Source organism: Salvelinus alpinus, chromosome 1 (assembly GCF_045679555.1).
Source record: "Salvelinus alpinus chromosome 1, SLU_Salpinus.1, whole genome shotgun sequence".
In the NCBI taxonomy this organism is placed as follows: Eukaryota; Metazoa; Chordata; class Actinopteri; order Salmoniformes; family Salmonidae; genus Salvelinus; species Salvelinus alpinus.
The window spans coordinates 78593272-78611838 of NC_092086.1; the positions used below are offsets into that span (position 1 = coordinate 78593272).

Genomic DNA, 18567 nt, shown 5'->3' on the forward strand with positions numbered 1-18567 from the left:
ATTGCTACATTCCTAACAGGGGAACCCTGGCGTGTTCAAACGTACACTGACCAGCTCCCCATGCATGGAAAATGGCCTCTGTTCTTTTAGCCAGCTAACTGGGATTGAGATTTCTACCTCTGAAATGTCAGAGTGAGCCGATTGAAAGAAGTCCTTTGCAGTTGGCTGCACCTCTGTATGGAAATGCCTTTGAAATTGTCGATCTGAGTCACTGTGTAAAGCCGACAGGGTTCTCTGGAAAAAAAGTAAGCATTTTTAACTTGAGTGTAAAAAGACATCTGCAAACTGTCTCACTTGGATGAAGGGTTACGGTGTACCTGAACTTTTATGTTACTTTAAGTCTGATCCACTCATTCAAACACTGAAGTCTGAGCTACAGTGTAATCAGCTCTGCTCCTTTCTCCAGCCTGACTGCTGCAGTAGGGCAGGCGTTTGTCCAGATGTTCTGAACCCGCTACACTTTCCATCCCCTACTTCCTCCGTGGGCTGGAGATGGCTTCCTGTCTGGAGAGCAGTATAGTGACTTGGGCAGCTGTGAAGAGCGCAAACAAGCCAAGACAGCTGGATGTGTCTATGAGAAAAACAAAGTGAGAGATAGAAGGAAGGAGAGAGAGAATGTGTGAAGGAGACACTAAGATTTGTCCTGCTTCTCCCCACGGGACTTTGGTCGACACGTCCTGGGCCGTGAAACTATGTTAGGCACAGAGACCTAGTGTAGTTTGGGCCTGTGAGGAATGATGTGGGGAGATTGTATCGGAAACTTAAGCCCTCATTCTCTTTGATGCGGGACCAGGGTGCTCGCGCACCTACAATGACCCCTTAGGGTCGTGTTTTTGGTGTGCACACAACTTGTGCATAGTATGCCAAGGTGAATACAAAGGGAATGGTTTGTTTCATTTAAGCTACTTTTAGGAGTGGTTGTTTGAGAGTAACTAAAAGTAATCAAGGCGTTTCCCATGTCAGTTCATTTGAGAACGTCAAACCATATTACACAGTTAATTCTGTGTCCGAGTGGAGAGATTGAGAAAATATTACCTGAGTCTAAAAGGGAAGCTTAGTCTTCACCCTGCATGCATTGAATGCACATGCAGTGTGTACAGTTCCACAAAACGATGTGTGGTATGTTCTCCCACTATTTATTGCTTCTGTAGCATTGTTGCCCTGTAATATTGACAGATTTGTTGGTGCAGGAATAGCAATCTTTTTCAGAGGTGGAGTTTGCCCTTGCATCAGAATCTGCCACTTCATAGTAAATAGAGGATGTCCTTGTTGTTTGGCCTCAAGACAACTCCAACCATGATTTATTAGTTACATTTTTTACTTTGAATTTCAATTGCTCCTTGATCACATGACATAGACACTTCAAACCAACTTTGGATTGTTCACAAGGTAAGGACAAACATTGCACACTCTTTGCTTTTCCCCAAAAGCACTTTCTTAATTTTATATAAATATTGTATAAATATAAAAACCACGTGACTTAACAACCTCATATCAACTGTTCATGTTGTACAACCTTTGCTTTTCTCATAAAATGATTCCTAAATGTATATACTGAACAAAAATATGAACGCAACGTGTAAATTGTTGGTCCCATGTTTCATGAGCTGAAATAAAAGATCCCAGAAATTGTCCATACTCACTGAAAGCGTATTTCTCTCAAGTTATGGGAACAAATTTGTTTACATCTCTGTCAGTGAGCATTTCTCCTTTGCCAAGATAATCCATCCACCTAACAGGTGTGGCATATCAAGAAGCTGATTAAACAGCATGGTCATTACACAGGTGCACCTTGTGCTGGGGACAATAAAACACCACTCTAAAATGTACACACAACGCAATGCCACAGATGTCAAGTTTTGAGGGAGAGTGCAATTGGCATGCTGACTGCAGGAATGTCCACCAGAGCTGTTGCCAGATAATTGAATGTTCATTTCTCTACCATAAGCTGCCTCCAATGTCGTTTTAGAGAATTTTGCAGTAGGTCCAACCGGCCTCTCAACCGCAGACCACGTGTATGGTATCATGAGGGCAAGCGGTTTGCTGGTTTCAATGTTGTGAACAGAGTGGTGGTGGGGGTATGGGCAGGCATAAGCTACGGACAACGAACACAATTGCATTTTATCGATGGCAATTTGAATGCACAAAAATACCATCAAATCAATTTTATTTGTCACATACGTGTTTAGCAGATGTTATTGCAGATGTAGCGAAATGCTTGTGTTTCTAGCTCCAACAGTGCAGTAATATCTAATAAGTAATATCTAACAATTTCACAACAATACACACAAATCTCAAGTAAAGGACCTAAGGCCCATTGTGAGGCCCATTTTTTAAGGTATCTGTGACCAACAGTATTCCCAGTTATGTGAAATCCATAGATTAGGGCCTAATGAATTTCTTTCGATTGATTTCCTCATATGAACGAATGTCTGGCGAATAGCGAATCTCAAACCAACTTTACCACTTTGAGAAACTTGATTTGAACACTTTTGTTCCAAGACAGTATATTATTTCCTAACAAATATGCCCTTTTGAGGCGCAAGATCGATTCAATTTTTCTATTACATGTTTTAATTTACGTGTACTTGTATGTGGTTCGTTCGGGTTGCTGTGGGTTCGTGTTGAAGCATGATATGGTTGTTATCATCATCGAAGTTACATATATTTACACAGCGAATGGCAAATTATTTAGTCATTCTTATTATACTGCAGACACCACGACATTTATCTATTTTCAGCGTCATTAAACTATACAATGATTGCGAGTGACATTTTCATTTTCCTGCCTGCTCCCATAAAGAGAGGAAGGAATGACCCAATTTGAAACAGAATTGCGGTCGTATTCTACATAGATTGGCACAGCGTTTCCATGCGTTGTCTTGTGAATGTAGTTTTGTTGTAAACTGACACTGGAAGGGGCTGGTCATTACCTGAAAGGAAAAAAGTAAAGAATGCTTGAAGAAACTTCGTTTGGGGGGCTATTGACTAGCTGAGGAGCGAGGCGCACACTTATCCGAATTCTCTTTCGACTGCTATTCACTGTCCATTGGTGTACTGTACCATACGTTTTGTGATTTAAGTTTAGTCGGCGGTGTCTTTTGAAGTAATTAGTCATAAACCAAATGATAAGGAGTTGCAGTTACAGCAACAGCTTCTCGAAGGAAATGTCTACTGTTGACCTTGGATTCCCTATTTAAAGTCCCATCATAAAGTGAGAATCCCATGGTATGGGATTTAATTTGTTGTAGTTTAGTAAAGTGTGCACTCCAGTAGAATGGGGTTTGAAGCTGTCTTTCCTTGATGATTAATTATTTGGCACCTTTTCACCACTCATTGATTGACAACCTGAAATGATGTTGTCATTCAATGAGCTCGAGCCGTTTTGTTGATCTTCTCTGAAATTCTTTAAGATGCTTTTGATTATTTTCGATCACCAAATATAGATTCACATGAAGTTATTGTTACAATGTAACAGTCATGGGGCAGTCCTGTCATGAAAGGGATTTTGGCAGTTGAAGCCCTTATCTACTTCCCCAGAGTCAAATGAACAGTTTCCACTAGTTACCACAGCCACAAAGTCAGACATTGCTATATCGTAAAAATGTATGTTAAAAAAAGGTCTCTTAAAGGTTAAGCATGTGGTTAGGGTTAATGTTAAAATCACATAAAGACAAGGAATTGTAGAAATAGGTGGGGTTTATGACTTTGTGTCTGTGGTAACTAGTGACAACTAGTTTGATGGACGTGGCTAACTATCATTAGCGCAATTGCTAACATACATTACATAGCTCTTGAAACTCAAATCAACCCAAACATTCCTTTGACAATTACCCTAAAAATGATTATTTGCCTCCTACTGAGTTTAATGAGGTACAGGCCATTGCCCAACTATGTATCGGGTTAGGTTGATGCTGCTTTCCCTGCAAGTTACCTTCAATGACTGAGCAAATTGTGATGGTCTGTTAAAATTCAACAGCAGTTACAGTGCCTTGCAGAAGTGTTCATCCCCCTTGGCATTTTTCCAATTTAGTTGCATTACAACCTGTAATTTAAATGGCTTTTATTTGGATTTCATGTAATGGACATACACAAAATAGTCCAAATTGGTGAAGTGAAAAAAAATAAAAAAATAAATGAGAATAATTAAAAACGGAAAAGTGGTGCGTGCATATGTATTCACCCCCTTTGCTATGAAGCCCCTAAATAAGATCTGGTGCAACCAATTACCTTCAGAAGTCAGATAATTAGTTAAATAAAGTCCACCTGTGTGCAATCTAAGTGTCACATGATCTCAGTATATATACACCTGTTCTGAAAGGCCCCAGAGTCTGCAATGCCACTAAGCAAGGGGCACCACCAAGCAAGCGGCACCATGAAGACCAAGGAGCTCTCCAAACAGTCCAGGGACAAAGTTGTGGAGAAGTACAGATCAGGGTTGGGTTATAAAAAAATATCTGAAACTTTGAACATCCCACGGAGCACCATTAAATCCAGTATTAAAAATGTAAAGAATATGGCAATACAACAAACCTGCCAAGAGAGTGCCGCCCACCAAAACTCATGGACCAGCAAGGAGGGCATTAATCAAAGAGGCAACAAAGAGACCAAAGATAACTTTGAAGGAGCTGCAAAGCTGCACAGCGGAGATTGGAGTATCTGTCCATAGAACCACTAAGCCGTAACACCACAGAGCTGGGCTTTACGGAAGAGTGGCCAGAAAAAAAGCCATTGCTTCAAGAAAACAATAAGCAAACACGTTTGGTATTCGCCAAAAGGCATGTGGGAGACTTCCCAAACATATGGAAGAAGGTACTCTGGTCAGATGAGACTAAAATGTAGTTTTTTGGCCATCAAGGAAAACGCTATGTCTGGTGAAAACCCAACACCTCTCATCACCCCGAGAACCTCATCCCCACAGTGAAGCGTGGTGGCAGCAGCATGCTGTGGGGGATGGTTTTGATTGTCAGGGACTGGGAAACTGGCCAGAATTGAAGGAATGATGGATGGCGCTTAATACACATTCGCTTGAAAAATTTGAAAAAAGCATCAATAGTTTGTCCGTCTTGAGATGCCGTACCCAGTATACACTTCCTCAAAAATAGTCGGAATTAATCTAAGATAAAATTAATGACAGATTTCTTGAGTTGACATTTGAGGAGATCTTATTCGCACAATTTTACACCTAAGATATTTGGTGCAGTATTTCTCAAGTGAATGGCAACAAACCGTTGACCAATCACCAACGAAGGGGCGGAGCCTTCAGCTACCGACTTCAGCTTGCATTGAGAAAAAATTAAGTGTTCATGAACAGCCAAAAAAACACTTGCCAAAGACCAGAACGAACAAAATATCTCCAAATGTAGTCATAATATATGCAGGAACTGTTCTGAACTGTTTTGGATTGGAAGCATGCATTTTATAGAGTGGGAGCATTGTGCTGCCTTGAGACAATGTTTACATTCTTCACCAAGGCAGGTCCTATGGTATTCCATGGGGAAAACTGCTATAGAATATTGAAAAATGGCACCTTTGAGAGATTAATACATTAACACAGTTTAATGGTCTTCTCCAATTATATGCAAGCTGTGGCCCAAAAATATATTTAACTGCCAGTGGTGTCCATGTGAGCCAGTTAACCAACAATGCAGTTATGAAAAAATAAGTGTTAAGAAGAACTTGGCACTCCGGTACCACTTGCCGTGTGGTAGCAGACTAGGGTGGCTGGAGTCTTTGGCAATCTTTAGGGCCTTCCTCTGGCACTTCTTGTTATATAGGTCTTGGATGGCAGGAAGCTTGGCCCCAGTGATGGACTGGGCCGTACACACTACCCTCTGTAGTGCCTTGCGGTCGGAGGCCGAGCAGTTCCCATACCAGGCGGTGATGCAACTAGTCAGGATGCCCTTGATGGTGTAGCTGTATAAACGTTTTGAGGATCTGAGGACGCATGCCAAATCTTTTCAGTCTCCTGAGGGGGAATAGGCTTGTTGTGCCCTCTTCACAACTGTCTTGGTGTGTTTGGAAAATGACAGTTCTTTGATGATGTGGACACCAAGAAACTTGAAGCTCTCACCCTGCTCCACTACAGCCCTGTTGATGAGAATGGGAGTGTGCTCATTCTTACTTTTCCTGTAGTTCACAATCACCTCCTTTGTCCTGATCATGTTGAGGGAGAGGTTGTTATTCTGGCACCACACTGCCAGGTCTCTGACCTCCTCCCTATAGGCTCTCATTGTTGTCGGGGATCAGGGATAACACTGTTTTGTCGTCGGCAAACTTGATGGTGTTGGAGTCGTGCTTGGCCATGAAGTCTTGGGGGAAAAGGGAGTATAGGAGGGGCCTGAGCACGCACCCCTGAGGGGCCCCTGTGTTGAGGATCAGCGTGGCAGATGCGTTGTTACCTACCCTTACCACCTCGGGGCAGCCAGTCAGGAAGTCCAGGATCCAGTTGCAGAGAGAGGTGTTTAGTCCCAGGGTCCTTAGCTTAGTGATGCGCTTTGAGGGCATTAAAAAAATAAAATGATTCTGGTTGGGGTACGTACGGTCACTGTGGGGACGACGTCATCGATGCACTTATTGATGAAGCCAGTGACTGATGTGGTGTACGTCTCAATGCCATCGGATGAACCCCGAAACATATCTTGGGTGGACCAGAGAGTTCATTCTGACGTCTTATTTTCAGCAAGTCCACATGAAACTGCTTTGTAAGACATCCATCTTAGCCTTTATCGAGATAAGGTTTATGACATTTAAACTGAAAAGCCAAATTTACCTCTAAAGGATCACAGCTATGAATCAATTTAATTCATGTCATTATATGATGTCATTGCCACAACTCAGAGGAGATGAATGGTGAAATGAAAATTCAACACAATTTTTGTGAGCATAAGGGAATTGTGAAGGAGTTTGAACCATAGAAATAGAATAGGTCTGCCTATAAGACACTTATAACTACAGTGGCTTGCGAAAGTATTCACCCCCCTTGGCGTTTTTCATATTTTGTTGCCTTACATCCTGGAATTAAAATTGATTTTTGGGGGGTTTGTATCATTTAATTTACACAACATGCCTACCACTTTGAAAATGATTTTTTTTAAATTGTGTAACAAGAAATAATACAAAAAAATGAAAACTTGAGGGTACTATTCACCCCCCCCAAAGTCAATACTTTGTAGAGCCACCTTTTAGAGCAATTACAGCTGTCTCTTAGGATATGTCCCTATAAACTTGACACATCTAGCCACTGGGATTTTTGCCCATTCTTCAAGGCAAAACTGCTCCTGCTCCTTCAAGTTGGATGGGTTCCGCTGGTCTACAGCTTATCTTTAAGTCATACCACAGATTCTCAATTGGATTGAGGTCTGGGCTTTGACTAGGCCATTCCAAGACATTTAAATGTTTCCCCTTGAACCACCCGAGTGTTGCTTTAGCAGTATGCTTAGGGTCATTGTCCTTCCCAGTCTCAAATCTCTGGAAGACTGAAACAGGTTTCCCTCAAGAATTTCCCTGTATTAAGGGAGTATGCGAGCACACTGGTTCGCACCAGCCAAACAGAGGTATGCGGAAGGCTTTAAGAGAGTCTCTTGTAAAGAGAGGGAGGGGGTAATTGAGCAGGTAACTGGAGTGTGAAGCCTGTTGATCATGAGTAGGTTGCAATAAGGCTCTCCTAATAGAACATGAGGTTGACATAATAGTTGGATTCCGTTTACATTTCTCTCCAGTAGTATTGTTGGACTGATGTTGCAAGTAGATAACACTTCAATCGACAGACTTATATCCATTGGACTTACTTGGAAACGCATGGTTTAGTTTCATGGCATAAGCATACCTTTTTTGTCAGTGTTATCTCGGCAATCTAAGCAACAATCTCAATTCCAGAGAGGTTTCAACCAATGCCCCTCTCAACACTAACGTTGACCTTGTGGTTTGCGTCTACGTTCGGCCTGCGCGCATCCTTTGAAACGACCCAACCTAATGGAATTGAATGTGGCTGTTGATGCGGGGCCGATAGCAGAGAACGAGCGTGATGTTTGCTTTACCACACATCCGGTCCCAGAGCACACTGGAGCCTCACCTATCACGTGTGCTCCAGCAATCAGTTTTGATAGCTCACAGTCTATGGCCTCCATCCAAGCTTTGGCTCCTCTTCGTTTCTCTCTCTCTCCCCCTCTGTCATTCTTTCTCCCTCTCCACATGTTAGTTCAGCAGCAGCTGTCATGGCGTGCAGAGAGTGGAATTTTTCCTGCCCCAGAAGGAACATAAGAGGGGAAGAAGAAAAAAAGAAAATTGAGATCCTTCTATTTCCCACTGATATTCTGATCCAAACGTTTCCCTGGATAATCTTGGGAATGGCCTGAGTAGGAGAAACAAAAATGTTGGCAGGAAATCTGGTTAATTACGAATAGCTTTATCGATCGATTTTGACTGAGAGGATAGCTATGCAAAAGTGCTAAATGGAATGTTATTGTTAGTGGTGAGACCAAGTCATTATTATTCGAGTCACAACCAAACATGAAGCAGAAATGTCTAAGTGTAATAAACGCTACGGCGATGGAATGATGAAACGCCATCAATTATTGTAGGATTAGATGGAATATAGATTTACCACATATGCATTTAAATGTGTAAAAACAACCGCAAACATTTCAACAAGAGAACAACGCTCTATCTACTGGCAGGAGTTCGCCACAGTAATATTACATTTTAACAACAAATTCCAAATGCAACCTAATTAAAATATAAATTTCAAGCAATTTTGAAATACCAAAAGACCAGTAGGCCTATGCTAGTAATTGTTGCTTGATGCCTCATTGCTAGTTAGATTGCAAAGTAAGTTCATTTTCTTGATCACCAAACAATTGTTGGAGCTGCATATTTATTATGGCAATCCTCGCTCCCTACAATTTGATATTTGCACTGCACAGCAAATCAGCAATCTGTCAGCTCACCCAATCTGTGTTGATTGACAGTTTGCTAGTCCAATCAGGGGGCAGCGTGTGTTTCACTAGCCAAGGGCGACGCTGCGGCTACTCACTCTGGCTGCATGGAGAGTCATCCAGGGAGACTCTGTGCCACAAAATGAATAACAAAATGTTTAAAAAAACCTGGCCAGATAATTTCAAGTCATTAGTCTCAAGTCGGAGTCATGAGGCCCAAGTCAAGTCTCAAGTTATTTTATTTTATAGTCCATAACTGTTGTTAGTGCCCTCTACACTAGTACTTAACTGTGAACATTAAAGATAAAGAACAGACAGTAGCTGCTTTGTGTTGACTCTGACAGTCATGTATAAAAACTGTCTGTGTGTGTGCCTCTGCAGCCTGCATTATGTTGGCATATTTCATAATGCTGCTTACAGTGCTTTACTAGTCCTAATTAATGACGCTTTCCTTTCAAAATGTCAAAAGTTTTATTACTGTATGAGCATCCTGAAATATCATTACAGTCAGCCACACCAGTTTTATCACAACAATGCTCCCCATAACTGTCAAAATTCCTCACATTTTTGAATGCCAGTTGATTCTTCTTTGTCCTAGAGTTTCTCATGCAGATCTCAGGGTGAGACTGCTGGCTTTAATTTGACTTGCTGTGGACCGTGGAGACTTCCACCCTGTCCAAGCATCATGGGAGCCATCCAACCACCAGAGGAGCAACTCTCTGCCCCGCTGACTATGACTCAGACATTTGATAGGTTTCCAGATGCATACCATGATATAAGAAGCTTTCAGCCACCGCTGGGAAAGTTGCATCACCCCGATCATCTAGCGTGGGGGGCGTTTTGTCCGGCTGCTAGTCTTAAATCTGAGAGTTAATGTAGCGGAGTACAGTGTGTTGCTTTACCCGACCGTGTGCGATATTTCAACCATATGGTTTTCACTTTGGAGGCTTTCGCCAAGGATGTATGAAACAATGAGCTCATCATTGTCCCGCAGTCAATTCGATTCTCTGAAGAGCATCTCTCGAATTTCCCCGTTCGCTGTCAGCGGAGTTGACATTGAGCAGAGCAATCTTCAGACTTGTGCTCGTATCCACTTCAGTTGATGTGGGTTCCTAAATAACAGTGACAGTCGGTGTAGGCCTATACAATTGCTCCATCGGCACCCACTTGTTATGCAAAGCCTTTTTGATGCCTCAACAGTTGGTAAACAAAGGTGCTTCAGCAGTTTGTGGTGGGATACAGCACCAAGACATTTTTCACTTTCTCACAGGGGAAATCCTAGCTCCACTTAGCTTGAAATGGAGCAAAACAGAAAGTATGGTTCATGATTTAGAAGCAATGTGCTTTTTATCATTTGTACTCAATATAAACACAAGTGAAAGTGCTTTCGGCTATATATGTCTGGTAGGGCTGAGCCCACTGTTTGGTCGATAGGCTGTTGGTCAATCAATATATATATTTTTTTTTGTTGCAGTAGCAAATATATCTACACTGAGCAAAAATATAAATGCAACATGTAAAGTGTTGGTCTCATGTTTCATGAGCTGAAATAAAAAATCCCAGAAATGTTCAATATGCTCAAAAAGCTTATTTCTCTCAAATTTGCACAAATTTGTTTGCGTCCCAGTTAGTGAGCATTTCTCCTTTGCCAAGATAATCCATCCACCTGACAGGTGTGGCAAATCAAGAAGCTGATTAAACAGAATGATCATTACAAAGGTGAACCTGGTGCTGGGGACAAGTAAAAGCCACTTTAAAATGTTGAGTTTTGTCACACAATGCCACAGATGTCTCAAGTTTTGAGGGAGCGTGCAGTTGGCATGCTGTCTGCAGGAATGTCCACCAGAGCTGTTGCCAGATAACTAAATGTTCAGTTACGACGCTGGACCAATTGTGCGCCGCCCCATGGGTCTCCCGGTCGCGGCCGGCTGCGACAGAGCCTGGACTCGAACCCTGAGTCTCTAGTGGCACAGTGCTTTAGACCACTGCACCACTCGGGAGGCCCTGGATATTTATTTTCATCAGGATATTTTCTTCCTGCAGGCTGCAACGTTTTTATTAGTTGGTTTTATTTAGGCCATTTTTACAAAGTTGGCAATAGAAGTAACTTTTTAGTTTTATCATTTTCATTTAGATTTTAATTCAATTTTGATTAACCACAAGACTGATTGAAGATACGACATTATTATAAATTCAATTAAACTGTTCCAAGAAAATGTGCATATGAAAACCATAACTGGCACGCAGATCGGTAGAAATTGTAAGATAAATTGGCATTCCACATGAGAAAGGTTGCCGTCTCCTCGTGTGTCCTTTTACCGGCAAAAGCAGAATCTGCGAAAGCCAGCAGGAGCGGGAGGAGGATGGTCAGGTTTCTCTTGCCCCCTCTTCAGTCATTTCTCTTTTTTCATCCAACAGAGCATCAGACAAGCTCAATGCAATATAGTTGATTTTATTAAAAGGGTAGCTTATTTGTTTGTAGTCTGTAGAGGGAATGTTGGTTACCCTGCAACGTGTCAGCCAATGCAGACGGCTTATTTGTTTGTAGTCTGTAGAGGGAATGTTGGTTACCCTGCAACGTGTCAGCCAATGCGGACGGCTTATTTGTGTTCCGTTGGAGAAACTCTATTCTCTTTTTGGGGGAAAATATGGCTCTGTGATCTACACTTTGCAGTGGAGGATTTGTGAACAAAGGTTTGCGGGCATGCCAACTCCATTGTTCTCTCCAAAAGCTGTGGTAGCTTTTCCACATTGTTCCCAATGGATAAAACAACTGGGGTCCATACTTGAAAGGCTTAGACCTATTTCCAGACCCATTAATTGTCTTGTGAAGCTTGGGTCATTACAGTCTCAAGAAATCATCCCATGTTGTAAAAGGGCTGGCGTTAGAAGAAGAAAGAAAACGGTTATTCACAGGGACTGGCTTATTCAGACTTTTTCCCACCTCTGATGTGTTATGTTTCCATTGAACTTTGGATTGAACATTTTGCAAAGATCTAATGAAAGCATGCTGACTTTACTGGTATGCATGCATCACTTTGCACAGCTCACCATTTTAAATGCGTTATTTCATGTTGCGTAGGCGGGCAACACCAGCTGAACACCTGCGAGAGTGTTTATTAAGCATATTGTGTGTTTCCCTGTTTCCGGCAGTGTCTAAGAAGCACGGGAAGCTGATCACGTTCCTGCGCACCTTCATGAAGTCCCGGCCCACCAAGCAGAAGCTGAAGCAGAGGGGAATCCTCCGGGAGAGGGTGTTTGGCTGTGACCTGGGAGAGCACCTCCTCAACTCGGGCCACGATGGTGAGACTTACACTCTCTTTCACTCTCTCTGTCTCTCACTCACTCTCTTTCTCTCGCGCTCTCTCACACACACATACCCCCAGATGTTCTTCAGCTTTGACCTCATTTGTGGTGTTTTGGCGACTTGAAACGCACACATGCAAACACTAACATGCTGAGGGGTGTTCTCAGGATGAACAGTCGCCCTTGTTTGTGCAATGTGGTCACTCACAGTATGGTAAAAGGGTCGACTAGTCTCCACCTAACATTGCTGTAATGCAAGGCTCGGCTCAAACTTGTCTCAACTCCGGTAGAGGCTAGAGCGAGGTTGAGCTGTTGAGAGTTCAGGTGGGCTTTCACGCTTCAGCAAACAAAGGAGAAGAGGGCTACTCAACAACAATGACAAAAATCATGAGAATGGCTTACCAAGAAAAACTTCCAAAAAGGACTAACTCGAGATAAAAAGGAGTTGGAGCACTCAACAACGAAAAAGGGCACTTTAATCCATTGTACACGATGCAAACAGATGACTGACGTTTCGACGTCAATCTGATGTCTTCCTCAGAGTGACCTGACCATTGCACTTAGCTCCTGTTTATAGCCCAGTGGCCTATTGACACACAATGTAAAAAATATATATATATGAGAAATAGTGTTTAAATATACATAGGTGATATTTGGGTGTCTGAATCAGGAGACACAGAGACCCTAAAAATCAAGGCAACAACATTATAGAAATGAGGACAGTGAAAAATCATTGTTTAGCCACTTTGGATCCACAGTGTCTGAGGAGTACTGCCAGAATACCTCTTTGTTTGAATTTACGTACGATATCACCACCTTGGTGAAATTAGACACGTTCTGTGGGTACAAAGTGGCACGCAATAGCATAGTCCGTGTTTTTATTTCGAATAGCAGCCTTATGTTCTGCGATGCGAAGATTCAATGCTTAAGTTTGACCAATATAGAGTAAGCAGCCCAGCAGATGCATTTGAGCAGGTATATCACGTTTGTGGTGCTACAATTACTGAATCTTTATATTTTGTGTTCTTTACCTGTTCTCGGGTAAACAGATGCGAGGGTGGCAATGTTGTGAACTCTCGTACATTTGGATCACTGTTGAGGATGTTACAGTGGTTCAATTTGAGATTGTGGTCAGATAAGTTAATATAAAAAATGTACTTGAGGTTGAGCTGTTGTTCACTGACCCATACAGCTCGATGGGCCGGGCATGCAGAGAGAACCCGACCACCCCCGGTGCCCAGGGAGGGTTGCCACGGCAACTGAGGTGGCTTACAGAAAGTGTAGTGGTCTAGTCGGCAGTGTGGTTAAAGGGAGATTTCGCCTCTCCACTGATCTGGAGCCTGAGGGATCTGGCAACACATGCTTTGTTTGCACCTAAATCCATCCTGAGCCGTCTGTTCTGTCAGCCATCTTCACCACTACTAGCCTCTTCTGCTCTGTTCAGATTGGCCGCCATCACACTGCATTACAGTGGCAGGACTCATACTGTTGCACAAGTACAATACTGCCCATGTTGTCAGTGGTGTGGCTTGAGGAGAAGCAGGCGTCCGTCTAGGAAATAATACTCTGATGGGTTTTTCTTTGGCAATTTGTATGCTACGTACATAGCACATATTCAGCTTATATTTGAATGGCAGTGGTTTTAGATGCCGTTCAGTCTTTGTGAATGAAGAGTCAGACAGTCTTCAAATCACATGCCTTGAGTTGTCCTCATTATATAAGCACGTGCTATGTTTGTTTACACACACATCTGTCATGTGAGAAAGGAGATGACAGACTTGCGATCTCAGAGATGGTAACTCTTATGACGGACAGCCAGTCAGAGCCGTCGGAACGGAGATAGATGTCAAACGACACAACCGTACTTTACCTTTCAAACTGGAGCAGAGCAGTGCTCCCCAACAGTAACGAGATTGGGGATGACATCAGGGATAGATGACATGACATCACTGCACAGCTCCGGATATGACATCTGTCCTGACTTTATGGGTCAGCCTCAGTTGCTGTATGTCTGTATGAGCAGCACAGCTTTCATACCAAGCTGTCAAATGTCTTGTTTGAATGTCACATAAATGCAGGCCTAGACAAATGTTATATGATGTCATAAGCTAGCTTCTCCCTCGTGTGATGTGCTTAAGGTAACTCCTCTATCGTTGACTATCATCATACAGTTGAAGTCGGAAGTTTACATACACCTTAGCCAAATACATTTAAATTCAGTTTTGTCAGTCACAATTGCTGACATCTAATCCTAGTAAAAATTCCCTGTCTTAGGTCAGTTAGGATCACCACTTTATTTTAAGAATGTGAAATGTCAGAATAATAGGAGAGTGATTTATTTCAGCTTTTATTTCTTTCATCACATTCCCAGTGGGTCAGAAGTTTACATACACTCAATTAGTATTTGGTAGCGTTGCCTTTAAATTGTTTAACTTGGGTGAAACGTTTCGGGTAGCCTTCCACAAGCTTCCCACAATAAGTTGGGTGAATTTTGGCCCATTCCTCCTGACAGAGCTGGTGTAACTGAGTCAGGTTTGTAGGCCTCCTTGCTCGCACACACTTTTTCAGTTCTGCCCACAAATGTTCTATGCGATTGAGGTCAGGGCTTTGTTTTTGCTTTGTCATTGTGTGTAGATTAATGAATTATTAATAATAATTTAATCAATTTTAGAATAAGGCTGTAACGTAACAACATGTGGGAAAAGTCAAGGGGTCTGAATACTTTCCGAATGCACTGTATATGTTGACGAGGGTGGGGCTTAAGCTGCATCGCTTTCTCAGCCCTTGGCCCTAAGGAAAGAAATCTGTATTTTTTTGCCAATTTTAACCTCACACTTATTGTTTGTGTACATCGCTTTTATAATGTGTTTTCCACCCCAACACTGCTTTCCTCAACTTATATAGCAGACTCTCGTGCCAAATTGAGTCACGCTTTTTTGAAATCAACAAAGCATGAGAATACTTTGGTTTTGTTTTGTTTGTTTGTCAATAATGGTGTGCAGGGTGAATACGTGGTCTGTCATACAGTAATTTGGTAAAAAGGCAATTTACATTTGCTTAGGACATTGTTTTCACTGCTGTTAATAATAATGCAGAGAATTTTCACGCAGTTGCTATTGACGCATATCCCACGATAGTTATTTGGGTTGAATTTGTCTCTACTTTTGTGGATTTGGGTGAGCTGAGGTGAGGATGATGTTAGTGTTTAAGTGTAGCCAATTGTAATTTCTATTTCTATTTCTATCTATTTCTATTCTGTATATTTTATCAGGCTTCCGAGTGGCGCAGTGATAAAAGGCACTGCATCTCATTGCTAGAGGCGTCACTACAGACCCTGGTTCGATTTCAGTTTTTTTTATTTGATAAGGAAGCTGAGCGGTCAATTATACTATTTAGGCTTTGTACTGCCACCACATTTGTTGTTGGCTAATTGTTTTCTGTTAAGTTTCCACACTATTTTCCATCCATGTATAACATTTCATAATAGTATGCAGTTTGTTCGGCTTTTATGCCTCATGATTGAGTATTGCTCTGTTCAAGCAGTCTGTGATTTTGCTGTAACATAACATAGAATGTGGAAAAAGTCAAGGGGTCTGAATACTTTCCGAATGCACTGTAGGTAGCACACAGGAGGACATTTTTCTCTGAGATAATATCCTTATTAATTTCTAGACAGATTTAAAAAAAATCTTTTTTTGATTAATTTAATAAAGTGGGTTAGGTCTGCTCTATACCAAATTAGCGTACCCCCTGAGTCTCTTCCCTGTTTCACACCTGGTAATTTGGTGGATGGACCACCAGCTCTATGTAACCTAGAGGGCAACCAGTTGGTCCATCTCCTCTATACCATCTTTCTTGTAAGATGACAATGTCTGTATTTATGATTTCGTTGGTGAAGTCTGGTTTCTTGCTCTTTAGTCCAAAGGCAGATGACCTCAGACCTTGTATATTCCAGGATGAGATACTAAAAGTTTTGTGTTCCATAGTATCTAGTGTTATTTGTGTGGTTTAGGCTCGGACCATTGGGTGTGAGCTGAGCATCTGGTGCATGCCTCTTAGGTCGCGGGGTGGGGTTTGGGTGGGTGTATTAGTGGGGGTGGGGCCTGTGTCTGCTCATGGCCTGGGCATATGTGTGCCTGTCATGTTGAGGTCCTTTCTGTAGGCGTGGGGGGGCATGGTGGGGCAGAAGACTGATCTGGGGAGGGCTTATACAGGGTGTGACTAGGTTTTGGAGAGGGGTCGACTGGTGGGGGTGAGGATCCTCTTGGTGCGGGTCCTCCAGAAGGGGTGTCTCGCTGGTCTGGGCAGGGTTTCTGTTTCTCTGTTGCTCCTGTGTGAGGTGCTGGGGCTGCAGATCGGGGTGATGTCCTTCAAGGTCCTGGCGAAAGTGGGGAGACTGCTGCTGGGTGTTCGGACACCAGAGTTTAGCCACTTGGGGTTTTGAAAAAAGTTTCCCCATCAATATATTTCCCATTTGAGTCAATGAAGGGCACAATCTCTGGCTTTTGTGTGGGGGTGTTGTCAGGAGAGCTATCTGGGGGGCTGACAGGGCAGTTTGAAGAGGTGTGATCACTCGCTCAGGGTGGGGGAGTCGTCACCAAGGGAAAGCTTCTCCTGACCTGCGATCTCTTCATTGGAAGTCCTGTTGGAAATGCATGAAGTTGCCCTGCACCATCACTGTTCTGTTATTGTAAAGGATGACAGAGGGTGTCAGTATCAGGGTCCTTGTTTTCCAGTATTCTGATGTTCCACCCTCCATCAATACCTGCTCTCTTCAAATAAGGGTAGTGTGCTCTTATAGCTGTGTGCCATGCACGGGGATGGTCTGTGTGGAAGGTTAAGTTGCTTGCTTTCCCATTTTTGTAAGGTCTGTTCTTTCCTAGCAAGCTTGGTAGCCTTTTAACTTAGCATTCAGTCTTTATACAGTTATATCTAGAGTTGATAGTAATGTTATTTTCTTTCTAAGCTTTATAAGTAGCTTCAGACTGATCATTACTTACTCAGTTCCAGATTGGATGACATTTTCTGCTTTCTGTTGTGCTTCTTTTTCTGTCTGCCCTCTCTCTCTCTGCCCTCGCAGCAGGCCATGACGTGTTATCTGATTATCTTGTCCAGATATCTACTGAGACTAGGAACAGTAAAGGATATAAGTGCCCGGAAAGCAAGGGTTGGTATGATGTTAAGCTGGCAGGCCTTGGTGTCAGGCAGCTCAAAGCTTTGCAGACTTCAACTTTCAAATATTGCCTTTTGAAAATCAACTTGCGGGAATGCCTTTTGATTTGGTTTTCTCCACCTTGTATTCTGTGATCAACTTGAAGATTCTTCACAAGATGTTGCTTTTGATCAACGGAAGTTCATGTTTTTCTTTATCAGAGAACATAAAAGCTTCTCTCAATGCAAAAACACGTTTACCTGGTGTTCCCCTGAGGAAGAATACGTGCTCGTTCTTTAGAAAGGAGGAAGACAGAAGGTCCCTCTTTTCGACCTTGCAGTGTTCCGGTGCACATCTATTGATTGAAGTAGAGATGCCCTTTTTAAAGTTGCCTGAGTGTCTTGTGTTCTCTGACATTGTGTTTCCTGCTCCAGTTCCCCAGGTGCTCAAGAGCTGCACGGAGTTCATCGAGAAACATGGCGTGGTGGACGGCATGTACCGCCTCTCTGGAATCGCCTCCAACATCCAGAAACTACGGTAAGACACGCGCACACACACACTCTCTCACGCACACTGATTTGTCAGTGCTATCCGTTAAACATGGGTCTGCCTCATAGGGCGTTCATAGACGTAATCTCAAGTGTACACCAGCCACCAACTTCTGAGAATTTGTTCTGTTCTGCACAAAAGCCCTCAGTGGACGGAGAAGGCAAAGGTATTTTTATAACATCATGGACCTTGACTACCAGGTGCCATTGTACTCAATATCAGTACATGTTCATGAATACAGCTCTCGTCACAGTAAGTAAAGGGTGAAACGCAACTCCTAAACGTAATGCACTTGTGCCATACATGTCAACAAAATTCCATCAAAGATAACTTGCACTTTCAACAGAAATTCCCATGATCTTTTCCTTGGCATGCGAAATGTGGATTTACCCCTGTGTGTGGGCACTGTAGGCATCCCTCAACAACACGTGTGTGTGTGTGTACATGTTTGCGCGTGGGCATCCCTCGTCAAAAACCTGTTGACTGGCTGTGGAACATAACCCCTAACTGTTCTCTACCCGTTTTTGCACTGTTCATTTTGTCCTCAAACAGTCCAAGTAAGTGACATTGTTGCACTCTGCCAACTGAGAACTCCCAGTATCTCATCCTTTAATTATAACATTT

General features: G+C 42.6%; 1 protein-coding gene across 7 annotated transcripts in view; it reads left to right on the forward strand.

Annotated features, from left to right (window-relative positions):
• arhgap32b (Rho GTPase activating protein 32b) overlaps positions 1-18567 on the forward strand; it is a 202670-nt gene that overhangs the window by 165939 nt on the left and 18164 nt on the right. For all 7 annotated transcript variants that reach the window (XM_071327266.1, XM_071327283.1, XM_071327292.1 and 4 more), the window contains 2 exons: positions 12090-12239; positions 17829-17931. In XM_071327266.1, the coding sequence (XP_071183367.1) occupies positions 12090-12239; positions 17829-17931 (253 nt within the window). The remainder of the gene's footprint in view (positions 1-12089; positions 12240-17828; positions 17932-18567) is intronic.